This window comes from Magnolia sinica, chromosome 6 (genome assembly GCF_029962835.1).
Source record: "Magnolia sinica isolate HGM2019 chromosome 6, MsV1, whole genome shotgun sequence".
NCBI lineage: Eukaryota > Viridiplantae > Streptophyta > Magnoliopsida > Magnoliales > Magnoliaceae > Magnolia > Magnolia sinica.
The window spans coordinates 4,106,562-4,125,778 of NC_080578.1; the positions used below are offsets into that span (position 1 = coordinate 4,106,562).

General features: G+C 41.0%; 1 protein-coding gene across 3 annotated transcripts; it reads right to left on the reverse strand.

Moving 5' to 3' along the window:
• Positions 1-1,528: 1,528 nt before the first annotated feature.
• Positions 1,529-13,414, reverse strand: LOC131247993 (probable inactive shikimate kinase like 2, chloroplastic). 3 transcript variants are annotated; one of them, XR_009172113.1, is made up of 9 exons: positions 13,067-13,414; positions 9,845-10,035; positions 9,200-9,394; positions 8,549-8,610; positions 4,821-4,887; positions 4,617-4,735; positions 3,376-3,552; positions 2,709-2,969; positions 1,529-1,868 (listed from the first exon to the last, which is right to left on the reverse strand). XR_009172113.1 is itself a non-coding variant. In XM_058248019.1 (8 exons), exons 1-8 carry the CDS (start codon positions 13,397-13,399, stop codon positions 2,863-2,865), a joined length of 1,251 nt encoding a protein of 416 aa, XP_058104002.1. In that variant the 5' UTR covers positions 13,400-13,414; the 3' UTR covers positions 2,376-2,862. The 3 variants fall into 3 exon arrangements, 2 of the variants coding, with proteins under 2 accessions (XP_058104002.1, XP_058104003.1); XM_058248019.1 differs by lacking the exon at positions 1,529-1,868 and having other exon boundaries at positions 2,376-2,969; XM_058248020.1 differs by lacking the exon at positions 1,529-1,868 and having other exon boundaries at positions 2,376-2,969; positions 9,845-10,053; positions 13,067-13,207.
• Between the last annotated feature and the right edge of the window lie 5,803 nt (positions 13,415-19,217).

Genomic DNA, 19,217 nt, shown 5'->3' on the forward strand with positions numbered 1-19,217 from the left:
ATGCAGGCGGCGGCAACCTGATTCCTATACTGGCAACTCTGAACATTACCGAAGCTAATTTTTATACAAATTCAAAAAGATGGAACAATCAGTTATCGTTCATTTCGCCTTGATTTTTGTTAGGTCTCTCCAAAATTTATTTTGATTTTGAAGGTCTTTTGCCCGTGGAGAGGTGTTTTTATTATGGAAGGAGTGAATGATCTGATGTTTAATATAAAACCTAATTTAAGAAATTTTGTTGGGCATTCCTGACATCCATGACAGTCCCATCATAAAAATGGTTGTGATCATTGAAATATAACGTATTGAATAAGAATTGATCGAAGTTGTCTTTGAAGCCTTCATTCTTTTCATATAGTGGTGGCCTAGTTGATAATCGGGTGCAGTCTTAGTCTGGGCAATTTATCATTCACCCAGGCCCAGTTTGCCTCAGACATCGGTCTACATTGCGACCTTGTTGGATTACAAATCCTTATCATGGAATGCCTTTTTCTATCCAGCCATCGGATTGTTGTATCCAATCAAAGTCGCTTGGACCCTGCATGATACACAATCCAAATCAATGACCATTGCAAGTGCGATCAATACACGAACCATTTTCAAGCCATTGGTTGGATTGGATTGTTATCATCAGTCGACCAAAATTGTGATAAAATATGGACGATGATGGAATCTCCCAAGGGGCTGGACATTTCCTAAAAAACATTTGTACGATGGTTAGGTAGGGTCGCCTAATCACTGCTTTCGTTTTTATTTATTTATTTTTAATTTTATTTTAAACCAGGGATTGAGAGTTAGCAGGCCCGTATGATAGACTGCCCGGATAATTGATGGAGCCTTTTCTAGTATAATATGGAACAACAGTCTCCAAATTGGTCAGATGGCTAGGATCATCATACCAGAGTGGTTTCTGGAGGGATGGGCAACCAAAGGCGGGCACAACATGATGGATGGTTCAAATAAATCATTAGACCTTCCCAATACAATCAACACGGACCGTTCATTTTCTTACCTGTTGATTGGATGGTTAAAATCATCTGATCTAAGTGATTTCTGATAGGGACAGTATAAGGTGGGACTCACATTATGGATCGTCCAGTTCAACGGTTGTAGCTTCTTTAGGATATCGTTTTCATAGCCATTAGTTGGCGGCTTAAGGATCTAATCAAAAAGCCATTTACGAGATGGTAAATCAAAAGGTGGGCTCCACTATAAAAAACAATGATTGAACATTCTCTAGCAAATCAACATTTACCGTCCAATTTGGTAGACATGAAGGGATGGTTAGTATATTTACATATGCAATCAAAAGTGGGATGCATGTTGGGCCATCGAAATCAATGTTTGAGATTGCATTGATAAACAGTTCCGGCTAACCGATCCACGTAATTACTGAGAAGCATAGTCAATCAATGGTGGGCCCACATGATGGAGACACTGGCCAACCGTACACACTCATCCCAAGAAAGAGATTCTGAAGCAAACAGATAAAAGAAGAAGAATAAGCTATTTTATAGAATCCCTGTGGTAAAGATTAAAATCAGGAACGACCCTCCACAGGAACAAACATGTCCTTAGGCTTACAGATTTGTATGACTTCCTTAATTGAAACTGGTGCTACAGAGAAATGATTTTGTGTGGTGTGCATGGGTGGAAAAATACTTTCCATGAAAATGACATTTTCCCCCGATTGGAAGTTCATGTTTTGGTGGAAAGCATTTTCCAAGAATATGTTTTCATAGAAAAATACTCCACGAAATTTTCTCGGCCCTTCCCCACATTTCTCCTCCAAATGCTTTCTTGGAAATTAACTTTGGAAGAAAATGCCAGTTTCTCGCTCTGTTTTCCAAACTCCTAAAGAGGCCCCACTTAAAAAAAAGGCTGTTGTCAAGAATCCAGCCATGCACTTCAAAGGCCAAACTTCAAATGAGAACTGACCACACAAAGGCAACCACTTGTGGTACCGTACCAACTTTTCCTATATTTGCCACCAACTCATCAGTTTGTGTAGGCCATCAGTACCATGAAAATGGAAGGCCCTACCATGAAGAATATCTGGGACAAAAATCAGGCTGTTCCGCCACCAGGTGGACCACACTATTGGAATCGATCTACAGCTGATGGGCTGACTTAATATACAGGTGTTGCCCACCTGGTGAGCAGATCAGCCTGATTTCTGAGAAGGGTGATCTTGCTGGTGAGGCCTACTGTTTCCTGTACAAGTGGCATCTTGGTAGGATAGATGGTTCGGCTATATAGTACAACAAGTTGTGGTACCATTGCCTGTTTGTTATCAGTTCTCATTCCAAATCAATACGAGCTGAGATTCCTGCAGCCATCATTTGTTGGTGGAAGCTAATTTATACAAATTGGTATACACTGAGCAAACACCTTTTTACTCTTATTTGCTTTGATAATAAGGACATGCCATCTTCAGATGGTTTGCAAGGATCCAAGGAAATGCCAAATGCACCTCAGGTGGGCTACACATGCCAATAGGAATTGATCAACAGTTCATATTCTACAGCACGTGTTGCCAACCTGATGATCAGATCAGCCTATTTTTGAGACGTTGCACCTATAGGGTGGGGATCATCATTCTAGCTTACATGTTCTCCATCCCAGGTGCAAGTAAGTGCACATAGCATTTCTCTCAGAAGAATATGATTGTTACAGCTTGGGAGGGATGGATAGAGAGTAATTCTTACAAAAAACCCTTGTAAATTCAAACATAGGCATTTATGAAGAAACCCAAACTCCCCATCTTCCCAGCATTTGGCGGTTGATAGTCCTGTGCCCACTGTGTGTTGCATGATCTTCTTATTTCCAACATAAAACTGAAATGAACAGGAATTTCCTTTGCTATGTGTCGGTGGATACATCCATCCCACTTGATGGGTCCCAACCAGGAGGTTTGATGTTCGGCCAATCACCACGGCATCCTAACCTGATGTAAAGATTCTTCCTCCCTTCATAATAGATGGCAGGAGATCCCAAAGCAATGTACAAAATTCATCAGCACCCACTCCATTACTGACAGAACTAGAAAGCTATCGAAACACCCAAAAATACACTCCTGAGAAAGTAGATTAGTTGATATTGGAGTATTTTGCATGAAATCACCTCTACATGTGGCAATATTCATGCGGAACATCTGAGCCATGCATCATGTAGGCCCCCATGTGCAGATAGTGCAGGGTCATCCACACTGTGGGTGCCGCTTGGTGCATGTCCCAGATATCCCTGCCAGATATCCCTGCACATGTCCCATGTGAGTGGAGGTGTCATGGGTGAGTGAGGCTCCTCCACATCATGAGTCTTTCGAACTCCATACATTGCTAATGGGACTGGGAAATGCAATAAAAGAAAGGGTACCTGGAAGCTTCTTGTCTGATAGAATTAGCTGTTTAAGGGCGCTGAGAGCAGCCTGAGCAACTGTCTTGCTGTGGTCAGAATCCCAGCCTCCAAGCTTGACAACCACATCAGCATTCGAGTAAGCCTGACTCCCATCTTGTATGTTCCTTCGAACCTCCTCCTTAGCAGAAGCTTCATCTGCATTAGGAAAAATCACTGCAAATCAAAATGCTGGATTATCCAACGCCATGGCAAGAACCATGATCACGCTGCAGTTCATCTTCAGAAGGAGAAAGACACGTTTTGAGTTCACAGCGCATCTAAAGTCTTGACGCAGGACTGTAGCTGCAAGGATGGAAACTTCTGAATTTTCTACTGGGTCGAAATTAAGAGTTCCCATTTCAGAGAGGAGAATAGCATGACGATGACTTTTATGTTTCTGATACCTGCAAACTTCTTTTTCTTTTTGACCATTATACCTGCAAACTTCTTTATTGAGGCAATGAAAAGGTTTTGGCATCCAAACTGGCCCTAAGGAAAGCACCAGGGATTTGGAAAAAAATTTCAAATGCAAGCAGGTCCTGATGTGTCATCTTTTGCCCAGGAGTCCAAATTCCTTTGCCTCCTGGTGTGCAGCAAAGGGAAACACTTTGACATAAAACAAACATGAAGAAAACTCATCTAGAATGAAATTTGCTAAATTGGAGATTCTGACCCATTGATCAATGGCCTACAAATGGTGGGTTAAAGTACAGCAACAGTCTTGAAAAAGTGCCAGAGATTGGATAGCCTCTTCCAATCTGGAAGACTTTGGGACATTGCTCATCTATAATTGGGCTTTTGGATCAAAGTTTGTATTGTCAAACCATGGACCCCACCTTTATCGGCTGGGAATGTTGGGACCATCCAACCATGGACTCTAGTGGTTTTGGAGTGCGTCTCGTCTAGAGATTGGAGCTGGTAAAACTTGCCCCGACCCAGTCTGACTCGGACTAGGCCCCCTATCAGTGTCGTGGTGCATTTCATTTTGGACAGCAACTGATACAACTCGGATGATACTGAGTCAAATCGGATGAGTTTTCAAACCATGTTCAGGACACTGGATAAGTAGAGACTTTCATCTAAGAAGAAGCAAGGATTTCCCACAGGTGATGTACATTACAGCTATAAACAATTGCATCTCATTCAGTCTTTACTGATCAATGGAACATCTTTACAAGAGGTGCTTGGAGTTGATAATCCGAAGGGAAAAAAACTCTTACCAGTGGCTTCAGATTGAGACAACCATACAGTGAACCCCGCATGAAGATGCTGCCACTTACCAGCTCTTCCAGCAGCTCCATGTCGCCCTCCTAATGTCCCAACAACAGCACGGACATGACTGCAGCATCAAAAAGATCCTATTAGAAAGGTTTTACATTTATATAAATAAACCACAAGGAAAAATCAAGACAGAGACACCACACCTGCTGAGACTTTCGAATATAGCAACTTCCGCTTCCGCTACAGAATCATCCCCCTCTGCCATCACCCCTGGAAGTGATTACACTTGTTAATGCACTGCAAGATGGAGGATAAAAGGTTACTGAATTTTGTGTACCAGTGTTTACATTACATGTTGGTAAGCACTGTTAACTTCTTTCTTAAATTTGAGGATTAAATGGTGAAGATAGTGGTATCGACTAAGTGCTCATATTCCTGTGCAGCAATGTCCGTTGCATAAGTTACCAAGTACTCATTAAGTCCATAACTGGAATGGAGAAACCAGAAGAACTTTCTGATTCACATTCTAGAAAAGAACAAAAACACGAGAGAGAGGAACAGTTGGATCAAATAAGACCGAGGACATTTACTTTGGATTTCCCAAGAAGGATGACACTGGATTAGTTTGCAAGCTTTGGTCATATGAGGGAGGGATAGGTTTGCAACAAAGAAATCCTTAGGCATATGAAGGCTGACACCGGATTATTTACGGGGTTAATAGTACATGAAGATACTAACATTGAAAGGGGTGCACTCCAGTGGTACCAGTACCACCATAAGCTTACAGTGGTACTGGGCAGAACTGGGGCGTACGATGATGTATGAAGGCCATCCAACTGATCCATCAGATGTGTCACCTATATTACCACCAGGTGCCAAAAATCTGCCTGATCCAACACTCGTGTGGGCCACAACATGGTGAACAATGTGAAAGGGGATGCCCACCCTTGATTTACACAGGAGGCCACCTGAATTTCAAAACAGCCTGATTATCTTTCTGACCCTTCATCCAGATCAGATGAAGGATCTGAATGGCAGGGATTTTATATACACAATGTGTTGGGCCCCCCACGAAAATCAAGGGTGGTCATTCCCTCCCAACTTGTTCCCCATGGTATGACCCAACTGACTTGGGGATGAGCCAGATTTAGGTCCCTAAGATGTGCTGGCATATATGATGGGCAGGTTGGATTTTATGCATGCATAATGTGGGACCCACATCTGCCAGGTACCACCGTATCAAAATACCATTTGAGAGCTCCCCATATTTAAAAAAAATATACAAGTTGCTCTTGTTTCAGTTTGTGAGGATATATTGGACATAAGAGACAGAAAGATGACACAGTAGAAAACCCAAGCTGGTTTCTACAGCTGGACTGATCAAGGTTTCACTCTCAAATGCATTCAGGATTCCAGGTGAAAAACAGGTTGTGTTTGCATTCTAATTTAATCGGACATTACCATATAAATTAAAAGAGGTAAAATTAAAAGAGGTAAAGAGCCACAAGCTTTGCTGCATGAATGTAACATGCACTCAAGATAATAGCCACATTAATGTCTGCACCAAACATTTAGGCTTTGTTAGGTATACACCCAAAAATGAGTTCATCTCATTTTAGTTAATGGTAATTCTGTATGGAGATCTCGTCTCTAATACATAAATACTGTTGGCATGAACTCATTATGTAGTAGAGTCCAAGACATCTACTACATAATTACTGTTCACTAAAATTAAATGAACTCATTTTTAGCCCCCCACCAAACAGGGACTTAATGTCTCATTCCACCAATGGAAACACAATAACTTATTATTATTATTATTAATTTTGAAAGATAACAGGAACTTTTATTAAAAAACTACAACAAATAGAAGGGACACCAAGAGAGTGACCCAGAATTACCCAAGGAAATCCATATTACATCCTTTTAAAGATAAGATAGCACTAGCCCATTCTATAACCAGCCCTCTTGCCCTATGGAATATAACCTCCGTGGACCTACTCAAATTGTTGAAGCACCTATTATTTCTTTCTGTTAGGCCATTTTCCAAATCAGATTCTTGGGAGTCTCTATCCTCACCCCATGCCAAGAAAGAAGTAAATGGTCCACTGATGCCAGGGCTGCCCACATCATCCGGAACTGGCTTGGCATATTTGCCCAAATCGGCCTAGATAGGGGCAATGAAGGAAGAGATGGCTGATGGACTCCTCATTACGCATGCATAAACTGCAAACATTTGGGATGATCATATCTCTTTTCTGGAGATTGTTGATTGTAAGGACTTTCTTCCGGCCAGCCAACCATCCGAAAGCCGCTTATCTTAGGGGGAACTTTGTAAAACCAAATAAACTCCCCACCTCACCCTGACGATTATTCCCTTATAATGGAATAAAACGACTTGATTGAAAACTTCCCTGATTTATTAGCTGTCCACAATATTTTATCCGGTTCAGAAGGATCTGGGACAAAGAAATGGAGGCGTTCCCGTAGGGCCACATATTCCTCAATTTCCTTGTCTCGAAGAAACTGCCTACAAGGATGCTCCCACACGACCGCACCTCCTATGCGGGAGTAGCTGCCAACGACCATTACAGATGGATCTGGGGCCAAACGGAAGATTCTAGGGAATTCGACCCTTAATGGGGAGGAATCCACCCACTCATCCTCCCAAAATCTGATTTTTTTCGCTGTTATCCATTGAGAAACCTACACCTCCCATGAAGGCTATCTTCATGGAGGAGACTCCTTTCCACAAAGTGGAAGCTCTATAGCCCGAAGACTCCCTAGTCCACCAACCCCCAACTAAAGATCCATATTTACATTGAAGCACCTCTTTCTAAAGCCCATTTTCTTCCTCCCCGAATCTCTAATGCCATTTCCCAAGCAACGCAGTATTCATGGATTTATGGTCTTTGATGCCAGCTCCTCCCTCATAGATTTTGCACACCTCTTCCCGACTCATTGGGTGGAACTTCCTCTTTTCCTCCGCCCCTTGCCACAAGAAGTTCCTTCATAATTTTTCTAATCTTGAAAGCACCGTGGCTGGGCACTTGAAGGGCGACATGAAATAAAGCGGAAGATTAGATAAGACTGCTTTGAGGAGCATAATACGACTGCCTAGCGAGAGATGACGGTTTCTCCAACTAGCAAGGGATCGCTCGAATCTTTCCACCACCCTATCTTAAAGATGCATAGCTGGTTTTCCAACACAAAGCGGAAGCCCAACGAAAGTTGTAGGGAGGGCTCCAACCACACACCCAAATACCTCAGCCAGACTTCCCACCTCGTCTTCCTCCATCCTTACCCCAAACATCTTGCTTTTGGTCATATTGACTTTCAGACCTGAATCCACCTCCAAACACTTGATGATAGTAGTCAACCTATCCACCATTTCAGGAGACGCATCGCAAAATAAAAGAGCATCATCAGCGAATTGTAAATATGAGATGTGGTGAGACATTCCATCCACCTTGAAACATGAGATGAAGCCTTCCTCTTGACCCTTTGCAACCATTCTTCCAAAAGCCTCGACCATCATAAGGAAAAGAAATGGAGATAAGGGGTTCCCTTGGCGAAGGCCTCTAGAGCTTTTAAAAAAACCTTTTGGGGATCCATTAAGAAAAATTAAGAACCGGGCATAACTGACACACTCGTGTATCCATTTCCTCCATCTCATCCCACAACCCAACTGCAGCAACATATAATATTGAGAAGATAAAATCGGCATGTTGATTTTAATGGAATGTGCTCTCAAAGTGAGATAACATCTTGTGATTTAAAGGTATAATGGAATGTGCTCTTTCTAATATCAGCAACATGTTGATTCTAATGAAGTGTTGCATATTGTGATGCCTACCTGATAAAACAAATATAAAGAAAATAAAATAGTTTTGACTGCAACAAACTAGTCTCAAAGTGGCTCCATACTCACAAGAATCAATGCTTTGTTTTGCAAAAATTTCCAGCAATTCACTTGTATTAAGTGGAGTGTACCTGCAGAACCATTTTACAAAGTTTAGCCCAGTTACTCAGAATCCAGAATCTTTTTTAAATTTAAACCAAGGCAAGGTGATTTATGTTGGTGGATAATAGATTCCATATATGTTTTTCTGCCGGATGATAGATTAAAAAAAATCTCACCATTAAAGATTTGGAGCCTGATCAAAATTATTAATGATCATGAAAGTGATAAACAAGGAAATTCAACAAAAGAGCCAAACTACACTGATGCCTATACATTAATAAGGCCTCCAAACTTTACATTGTGGATGGGCACTACACTGATGCCTACACATTAATAAGGCCTCCAAACTTTACATTGTGGATGGGCACTGGTCCAATTAAAATGGGTGAAGTAAATGGTTAAGGTCGTCCAATCACATGATGTTCGGGCATCCCCCATCTACAATGGTCTGAATAGAGAAGTATGGTGTGTGTGGTGGAGCAATAAAATCTGCAGTTTAGGCCCATTGGAAAACTAGAGTACAAAGTCAGGCAAACATGAGATGAATAACGTGACGTCTCTTGATTCATAGTAATTAAAAACATTCTAGTTACCACCAAATATGTGAGGTCTACATACCCAAGACCAACTGCAAGTTCTTTAGCAACTTTCTGATTAATTTCTGTGGAATCACCAATGACATAGATTGATGTTCCTTTCAAAAGTTGCAAGACTCCTGTGGTAAGTGACTCCCAAGTCTCTGTGATATCAGGCCATTTCAAGTCCATGTTGAGCTTTTTCAGGTTTACAACCAGTTGATCCTCATCTATGTACCTGTTGAATATAGGAAAAAAAAAAGAAGCTAAACAGGTTATAAAATGGTGAAAATATCTATGCAACAAATGCATCACTTATCCTTCTTCTAAGGCCATGTTTGGAAACCATTGATTCCATGCCGAACAGCGGAAAAGGAAAAGCGGTTTCCTTTGATGTGACAGTTTGTATTGTTTGGATGGCAAAGAAAGGGGTGAACTCCACCAAGCGATCATTAGACTTTTCCATTATTTGGATCTTGGCAACAAAAACTAGGTTAGTATTGTGGGAGGAATATGAGATTTCCACTTGCCAACCAAACAAGAAGTCAAAATTGAAATCCATGTGTCAATAGTTCTCATGGAAATCATCATTAAACAATTATTGTTCTTTCCTTTCTTTTGCCTTGGATTCCACGTATCCAAACATGCCCTAAGGGTTTAATGTAAAATGAAAAGCACTTCAACAAACCATATAGTTTCAGCTGGCTTTATCTTCTCATACATACGGTCAGTTTCCATTAGAGTTACAAGAGATCCAGAGGACCGAACTCTGATGGTTAAGGAGCTCTCATCGACATCAACAAAAACATCTCTCGAACTTGGAATATCTCTGCCCCCTAGTTGAATTCTCAGCTCTACCTCTGCATCACCATCGGAAAACTGTGGGGAGTTTTACATCTGAAGTGCACGTAAAATAAACAAAGGATATAGAAGCCAACTTTCCTTCAATAATGTAGGAGGGGAATAACACAAAAAAATAAATGTACATTTGTAATTTTATTATAAAATCAATAGAAACATATTTGTGTCTGGCCGGACACACATTTCCACATTCCATGCAAACCAACTTAGTTGACAAGGCTACCAATATCTAATGAAGCCATTAAGTAAATTGTACTAACTACAATGATCACATGAGCTCATTAAAAAAAAAAAAAAGAAAGCGAAAAAACAAAAACAAGGGGATTGCCAACTTGCGGATGGGAGAGCACCCAAAAATATCCCAGATTGACTAACGTTAACCGTCCAATAGAGCCCTGCTAAATATAGACCATGGGATGAATGCAAGATGTCTGGTTGGTTAACAGGGCCATCTGATAGGGGAGTTATAAAGGTATGGGCCTGTCCCATGATAGGCTCAACGCTCAGATTGCCAAAAAGTGGGCCCTGCCTGTACTGCTGTAGGCTGGAATAGAGAATATGCCATTTCTTATGATTGTGTATCATATTTATGATAACTAACATGGTTTTCTGAGATAAACATCCTACAAAAGATCTACATAGAGAATATGTTGTTTCCATGGTTTTCTGAGATAAACATCCTACATAAGATCTAGACTCATGAACACCATTTTTTGACGAATTCAAAACTACGGTACCATCATCCTAATTTTGAATGTATTGTTCGGGTGCTCAAATGAAATGAACTGCAATGCTTCAATATTCAAAAGGGCTAAAGACCAAACACCACTTCTGTCATATTTTTGGGACTAACTACCCCTTCTGTAAATTTCAATTCCACCAATCCTCCTTATCTAACAAAATTTTTCTTAACTCTCCCTCTGCTAGTTTTATCCTCCACTCCCTAAAACAAGCAAAATCTCTTCGCATTCCTCTTCACTCTTTCCAGATATCGTAGAGCCATCTCTTTTGTAGGACTCGTGGCAGAGTGATGTGTTGATTAGGTCTGCCGTGATATCTGTGTTACATCACTGTACATTTGTTGGGCCAGCTCATGTTCTAAAAAAATCAGGAGGATTTAAAACTCACATTGGCCGCACCACAAGAAACGATGGAGATTAAAGCACACCAACGAAACCTTCTTGGGCCTGTAAAAGTTTTGGATCAGGCTGATACTAGTGTTTTCCCTTCATCCTGATGGAAATAACCTTATGAACATGATGGATGGTATTTGAACATCATGGTGGGCCCCAGGAAGGTTTATGGTGGTCATTTCCATCCTTACTGTTTCCTGAGTTGTGGCCCACTCAAATTTTGGAGATGTCTCAATTTGTTGCTCATATCCTACAACGAGCTAGTGAAACAGATGGACATATCGGATGTCATATGTAAATAATGGTGGGCCCCACAAAGCTTACACAGGCTCACTCCCTAAAGAAGGGGTGGCAAGAAATTAGCATCTAGGCTGGCTCACCATATTCTAGTTTAGTTTTGTTAGGGTGTTGTGCGGCAATATTGAACAGAGTGGGTTTTCACCCAAATTGCATCTACGATGGTGATCTCAACCGTTCATGTTCTCACTATTGCCTTATATAGAAGCTATGACCTTATAATCATGCTTCACTAATGATCTCAATCTTTGACTCTTGGATTTGGATATGAGGCATTCAAACTTTACTTATTTAACATTCCAAATTCATCTTCATATACAATTATCTGTTAAACAAATGTTTCTTAGGATGAACCATGTAGCATAGAATCTATATATTATAGACAGCTTAGATCATCATCTAAAATGCAATCCAGGGAGAAAGACCCGCCCTGTAAGGTAGCTATGGTAAGTGGGCACCCTATCAATACCGATTCTGCTTCATTCCAGACTCACCTTGCCATCTCCGGTGTGAGGACCCGAATCCTCTAATAAGTAATAATACCTGTTTTATGCAACACCTAAAACACCCAAGCTTGTGGGGGCCACCATGTTGTATATGTAAATTCCACTCTGTACATTAGGTTCTATCCTTGATTATAGAACCCAGGGCAAAAAATCAGCAAGATCCACAATTCAGGTGGGCCACAACACATGGAAAAATGGGGATGGGATGCCAACCATAGGTCTGTGTGTAGGGCTGCCATGGTGTGTATCTTTCATCAAAGCTGTTAATAAGGTGGTACTCACCAGGACGAAATGAAAATACAAAAATCAGTGTAATCCAAATATCAGATGGGCCACAGTGTGTGACCTAAGAGGTTTTAGGAGACCTTTACACTGTTCCCATTGGTGCGGCCCATCGGAGCTTTTATCAAGTTGATAATTTGTATTTATAATTAAATTAATGGTTCTCACCTGATGGATGGAGTGGATTTACATATAAAGCATGGTGGGCCCATCGAGCTTGGACAGGTGTTGTAGACAATTCTACTCTGTTATAAGAGGCTGGTTCCTCTACAAGTGTGTGGATTGGAATCCTCCACAACAAACATTTTACGCAGCACGTAAAGCAACCCAGACTGTGGGACCATCTACTCTTGCATCAAGTTCTATCCTTGATGCTAGGCCTAGAGGATAAAAATCAGCCCGATCCACAATTTGAATGGGCCACACTGCCCACACTACAAACAAGTGTCTACGATCAGAGGTTAGGATTGTTTAACCAAACTGATCTTGGGGTTGTGACTTAGCGACAGTGGGCTGCACAATTTCGGCGGTTTTATTTGAGTTAACATATGTCACGTGTACAATTTCAGAGTGCCTGTGTATCAAGTGTCACACGCAGCCTAAGTATCGTATAATTCCTCCTTGATTAGTGCAATTCGTTTCAATTGAGCATCCGAACGCACCTCATCATACCTTAGAAAGTTCATAGTATTTCTAAAAACCCTAAATATATTTTCGCCAGCTTCTGATGAAAGCAATTCCCATGTTCTAAGCAACGGAAAAAAATCAGGATGAACAAGAAGACGCCGAGAGATAAGAACACGACAATTTGAGCGCGAGACGTATAAATACCTCGTAATTTCTCGCACCCACGGAGATCGTTGAGAGACTGCTTCTTATCGCGAAAGAGACGATATTGCTGGGGAGGAGATGAGATTTTGGAGACGAGAATTTGGCATTGAAGGCGAGATATGGAGGTTTGCAGCCGCAGAGAGGGGGTTTTGGGAACGGAATTTCTAGGGTTTTGTTAGGTTTTCGGGAACGGAAGCAGGGAGAGGAGATGAGAGACAGACTCGCCATTTCTCTGCGTTCGCGGGAAAAGAAAGAGAGGATAAGATGTGACAAACGGAGGATGGAATGGTATTCTGCAGCTCGCGCTGTATACGTTCTATGCAGCGCTTCCATTGTTAAGTACACGTGGAAAACACGTGTCGTGATCAGGATTGTTGATTTCGTAGGTCTCCACGTGGATAGAAGGCAACCGAAAAAGAAGAAGATTTTATATTGTTAGAAATCCGTACGGCGGCCTAAAAAGGAACGGTTAGATTAGTGGTGCACAATTAATGGGCAAAACTCACGACAGATGGACGGTTGCATTTGTCCAATCATTGCAAATCTTGACTGTAGCTTATTAACACGACGGCCCACCAGATCAACAGTCCGATCACTAAACCTTTTGCCACGTGTTCGGTCAGAAGAGAGCTGCATAGTCTCCTTCCTTGAAGATTGAACATGGGCTGTCTCGTTTAACCAAACCATCGTCTTGTGGACCACCGATAGGATCTTCATATCTATCATATTTTCAGGGCCCTATCCGTTCCCGGTGGGGCCCATCTTATAAACGGCTTAGATCATTGCAGAATTACCTCAAATCTAACAGGCACGGTCCCGACGGATCCAGTAACGTGCGGGGTCCACCAAAGGGTAAAGAGGCGGCGTTCGTATCTGTTAAAACGAAAGAGAAGGCAGATCTAGCCGTTGGATAAGGACGATCATGATAGGCTCTGATACAATGTAGAATGTAACTGATTTTCAGCCCTTAATGGCCATTGTTCCCAAATCTCCTCGAATTATGTAGATGACACATCTAAAGTGACTGCTCACATGTGTATCAATGCCTTCTCCCGAGTACCGTAGTTTTTGAGTAATATTACGTTCTTCATAAACGGCCCATTTGGTGTTGGGTCTGTGCGGATTTTTCAATCACATCCAGTAAAAAAGGGCCCAATCACAGCCGTTGAAGGAAGGCCCACCGGTATTCTTGATAAATTTTAGTTACCTACAAAGAAGGACCATTGGTTTTGAGTAGTTCTAGAACCGACCCAAAATTCAGGCTGATGATTCAAGGACCACAGGACATCTTCAGCTCAGCCAATGAGCTGAGGGATTGGGCTTTCACCAGGATAGACCCACAAATAAGGTTGGCGGTGGGTCGGGTTAGCCCATGGTCAACTGGCACGACACACTTTTGTGGTGGGTGTGAGGCAACATATATGAATTAGTGGGTTACGGGGCCCATCAAGTACATTGTTCGATGGCTCAGGTCTGGCCTGGCCCACTTGCCTGGCCTTTTGGGAACAAGCACAACCAGGTAGCGTGATCAGTTATTGGGCCTAAAAACTCAGAGATGGACTAAGCCACTGGGCTTCAGGGGTTAGGTCTAACCTGGACGGACGTGGTCTGGGAATAGTCTTGAGTGGAGTGCCCAACCCATTTGCCTTCCCAGTCTAAGGGCCTGTTTGGACGTACTGCCAAAACCATGGTTTGAAGATGGAACGCTTGTTTCAATCTGAAACGAGGGTTTTCCAGCCTATTTGATTGCCAATCAAGCGTCCGTTTGGGACCCACCCAATGATTTAGGTCACAAATCTATGAGGCTCCCAAAACCCAATCTGATTGGGTTTTTTCAGAAAATTATCCTCTGGCAATCCAAACGGGCCCTTCAAGGACCTTCAACCATCCACAGTTTGAAAAGACTTCCAAAACTATACATGGCCTATATATGGTGGTGATTCAAAACCGTCGCTTGATGGGCCCTAAGGTAAAGGGAATGCCCCAAGAATCTCCTAGTTTGGAAGATCCTCGGCATTGATTGGTGGCCTAAACATGGGCAGCTAAGAACAAATACAATAATAGTCCATATGGTGAATGGGTTGTTATCATATATCTTAAATGTGTTTGTAACTAGGTCTGTCCATGGTATCAGCGGACCACTTAATTTCATTGAGCAAACATTGATCCCATCGAAAGTCCACTTGATCTTATCGAGGTATCTTAATTTATTTCTTTTGCTTGTTGTACTATTTTAGGGTCCAAATCAATATAATTGAAGGTGGCTTCGATACCATCGTCGCTTATCAATCCCATTGACAAAATGACGTGGGGAAGGACTTGAAGTCAAGTACCGTCTTCCTCAAAAGGATAACTATTCTAAATCCATTGAACTTCTCTGGACTCCTCACAAAGACTTCCCGAATCTATGAGGAAAGAAAACAAGAAAATAGAAATAAATTCTAATAGATTAGAAATTGATTGATGAATGAATAAAAACGAGTTCACAACCCTTTAAATAAGGGTGCTAAGCAATGTGAAAGAAATCAGAATCAAACTACGACTAAAACTCCTAGAATTTGCAACTTATTATAAATAGTAAATTTACTATTTATAGATGGTCGTGAAGTCTACTAGTAATCAAAATAGGGAAATGACCGTCGATCCGGGGCTATTTCGCAAAGTTGGCTTCTGCAACCCGGCGTAGCGGGGTTGGTTGGCTAAAATAGTTCTTTCTACCTCAAAATCATATATTTTACGTCTAATAACTCATTCCGGATTGCGATATACATCTGATTAAAGGTCCGACGGTCCGGATCATTTTTGTCGTCGACCAGGCCTTTTCTGATCCATCTTGGCCAGGTAACTATCTACGACCCTCTCTACATCACAAAAGCGCGCGGTTTTGTGAAATCATGTGAATTGTTTCATATTATAGGTGCGACATTATATGTAAGTATAATTGTGGAATTATGATTAATTTCAATATTTCATAGGCTATTTTACATGTGGTTAAACATTTTTTGAAGCTTGAGAAATTGAAAGAGAGTTTTAGATTATTACAAGTGATTCCATCTTTTATACTTTTGCTTTCATGGTGATTCGTTGTTGTTTTGTGTGATGATTTTTCCTTGTAAGAATTTTTTCACATAAAATCATGTGTATTTTGTGATTGTTTGTTGACGTTTACTTAATCAAGTGAGATCCAAATATAGGATTTGCTTCCTCGTATCCCCAGCATGCGTTATATACTTAAAAAAAGTTCAATAACCATGATTTATGTTCCATTTATATTAATGGTGTACATCAGAGGCCAAAATATTTGGAAATTTAGCATCCACGGATCAATATGAGATTTTTCATAGTGGCCCATGAGAAGTGAGTTGAATCTAATGGGTGGTCCAAAATCAATGATCTAACCATCCATATGTCCAGAAGCACTGGGGGCACCCTACAGTGAACCCTGGGCCCACATGAATTTTTCCAATATTTAATTGACACAATAGAAATTGTTGGGCTGATGATAATTCAAGGGCGGGCGAGTACAAGTAAACGATAGAGCCATCTATATCCACCGTACCCATGTTGAGGTAATGTATATATCAATCAAGTCCATTCATCTAATGGGCCATAGCATGGATTGCTTGTTTTAATAATCGTACCCATCAGACAATCCAATGGCCATCTAATCAGTGGCTCTCAAGTAGACGGTAGAAAAAATAGTCAACGATCTAATATTTAGTGGGGAAATTGAAGAGAAGTGATGGGCACTGAGTAGGATTTTCTAATAGGTTTGCGTTTTGAAACATAAGCCGTTCATTTGGCCACGAGATTATTTGACCTGATCAATACATCACCTGTAAGAGGGTTCTGGACGAATACGGTGGTGTGGATTACGTGTTAGCCAGGTAATACCTCAGTGGGTGTTACCTTTGCTGTGGGGCCCACCTTAATGATGTGTTGTATATCCATACTATCCATCCGTTTTTACAGTCCATTTTAGGGTCTGTTCAAAAAAAAAAAAAAAATCCAAATTTCAAGTGGACCACACAACAGAAAACAGTGGCAACTGAACGCCTACCATTAAAAACTTCATAGTGCCCACAACAATGCCCAACGTAAAGTTAATTTTCCATCCAACCCTTTGATAAGGCCAAAAGGACATGGATGAAGAGAAAATATAAGGATCAGTTTGATCCAAAACTCTTATCGCCCACAAAAGGCTTTTAATAGTCATTCACCACTTATTACTTTGGTGTGGTCCATCTGAGACTTGGATCTGCTAAATATTTGGGATTATATACTAAAATGAAATGTGAAAACGGATGGACAGCATGGATATACAAAAAATTCATCAATATGGGCCCCACACGGTAAGGGTAACACCTAATTTGCTTCCCATTGAATTACCATTATAGGTACTGGACCAGTAAGAGAAGGACAAGTGGTATCCGTAAATCACTTTTAAGAAAATATAGGAAGAGATGTTCGAAAAGTCATTTTAAACTCCATTGCCACTCTCTAATTGGTATTCCTGTCACTGTTGGTCCTGTCTTAGTGTATCAAGAATGCGATATCCTCCTCCATTTTCGTTCGACTTTCAAGGAAGAATTCTTATATACTTTAAAATAACTCATTTTGGGTTTTCCTTCATAAATGATATATAAATTTAATTAAATGAATTGAAATTAGTAAAATTTCTTAAATTTAAAGAGTTAAGGCACATTACTAAAATGATGTTTTAAAGGCAAATAAGCCCTCGTTAGAAATATGGTTTGATCAGTTAATACACCACGTCGCAGCTCTATACCTCTCGAGTACAACAACTCTTCATTCTTATCTCAGGTGAACTCAGATCTGGAAACTTGACTTGCATGGGACAAATGGCACTATCTCAACGGTAGATGTCATTATTCGTGCTATCTTCTTTGGTGTGGTATACTTAAGCTCTGGATATGCTTCATTCTTTTGCTCATGCCTTAAAATGAGCTTTAGATATGCTTCAAAATTTAGCTCATGTCCTAAAGTGAGCCGGCAAAATGGATGGACGATGTGAATGAAATGCATTTATCATGTTTGGCCACGTAAAGTTTGGTAACCCAGGATATTGATGGTGCGGGTCACCACCAAATTTGCTTCGTTAAACTTTAGCAAGTGTGTGGACATGGATTACCTACTAACGCTGTTGGTATCCAGTCAGGGCTGAAAGTTGGGTGGGTTCAACCCGATTGACCTGTGACCAATTCAACATTGGGTTGGGCTCGAGCAGGATGTACCGAGTCCAATCTTAAGCTTGGGCTATACAGGCAGTACCAATTCGATAAAACTTGGGTCGGGCTCGAGTTGAAGCCTTGAGTTGCCTAACCCAATCTGAACCCAATCAATATATAAGTTATTAATAAATTATAATTGAGTGTAGATTGTTTATGTTAAAGGTATAAGAAATTCCAGTGTTGTTGGGTCTCATTGGTCCACAACATTTCTAATGACTCATGCTAACAAGATATGTTGGGTTTCTCTTCCAAACAAACTGTGTACTACACCACAACTTTTAAAGGAGTTGTCCTATATTTTATCTTGGGTTGGGCACCAAACCAACCCAACCCAACCCAACTTTCAGCCCTATATCCAGTAGCTACTTGGTGGTGCTCCGTGGGTCCCACCACAAGATATGTGTTTTATCCATGCTATCCATTTATTTTTTTAGATTGTTTTATGACATAAGTCAAAAAAGTGAGGCAGATCCAATTCTTTTGGATGAAGTTGATTTTTGTGTTTTCCCTTCATCCATGTATTTGTGACCAAATCAACGGATTGGATGGAAAATAAACATTACCATAAGCCTTAGGAGGTTATTAATGGTGGGTGTTGAATCACCACTGTTTGATTGTATTGTAGTTCACTTGAGATTTGGATCTGTCTCATTTTTGGGCTAATGCCTTAGAATGATTTTGAAAAATATATGGATCGAGTGGATAAAATACATATATCATGGTGGCGTACACGTAGCACTGTACAGTAGCCACCACACTACTAGCAGCGTCGGTAGGCAATCCGCCTCCCATGCGATGGTGGCGCGTGGGAGACTTGCAGTCTCGTGCGGTTGATATGCCCTTTTCAACTTTTGTTCGATGGTACAAAGGTGTATGACACTGCTACCAGAAATGTTCTG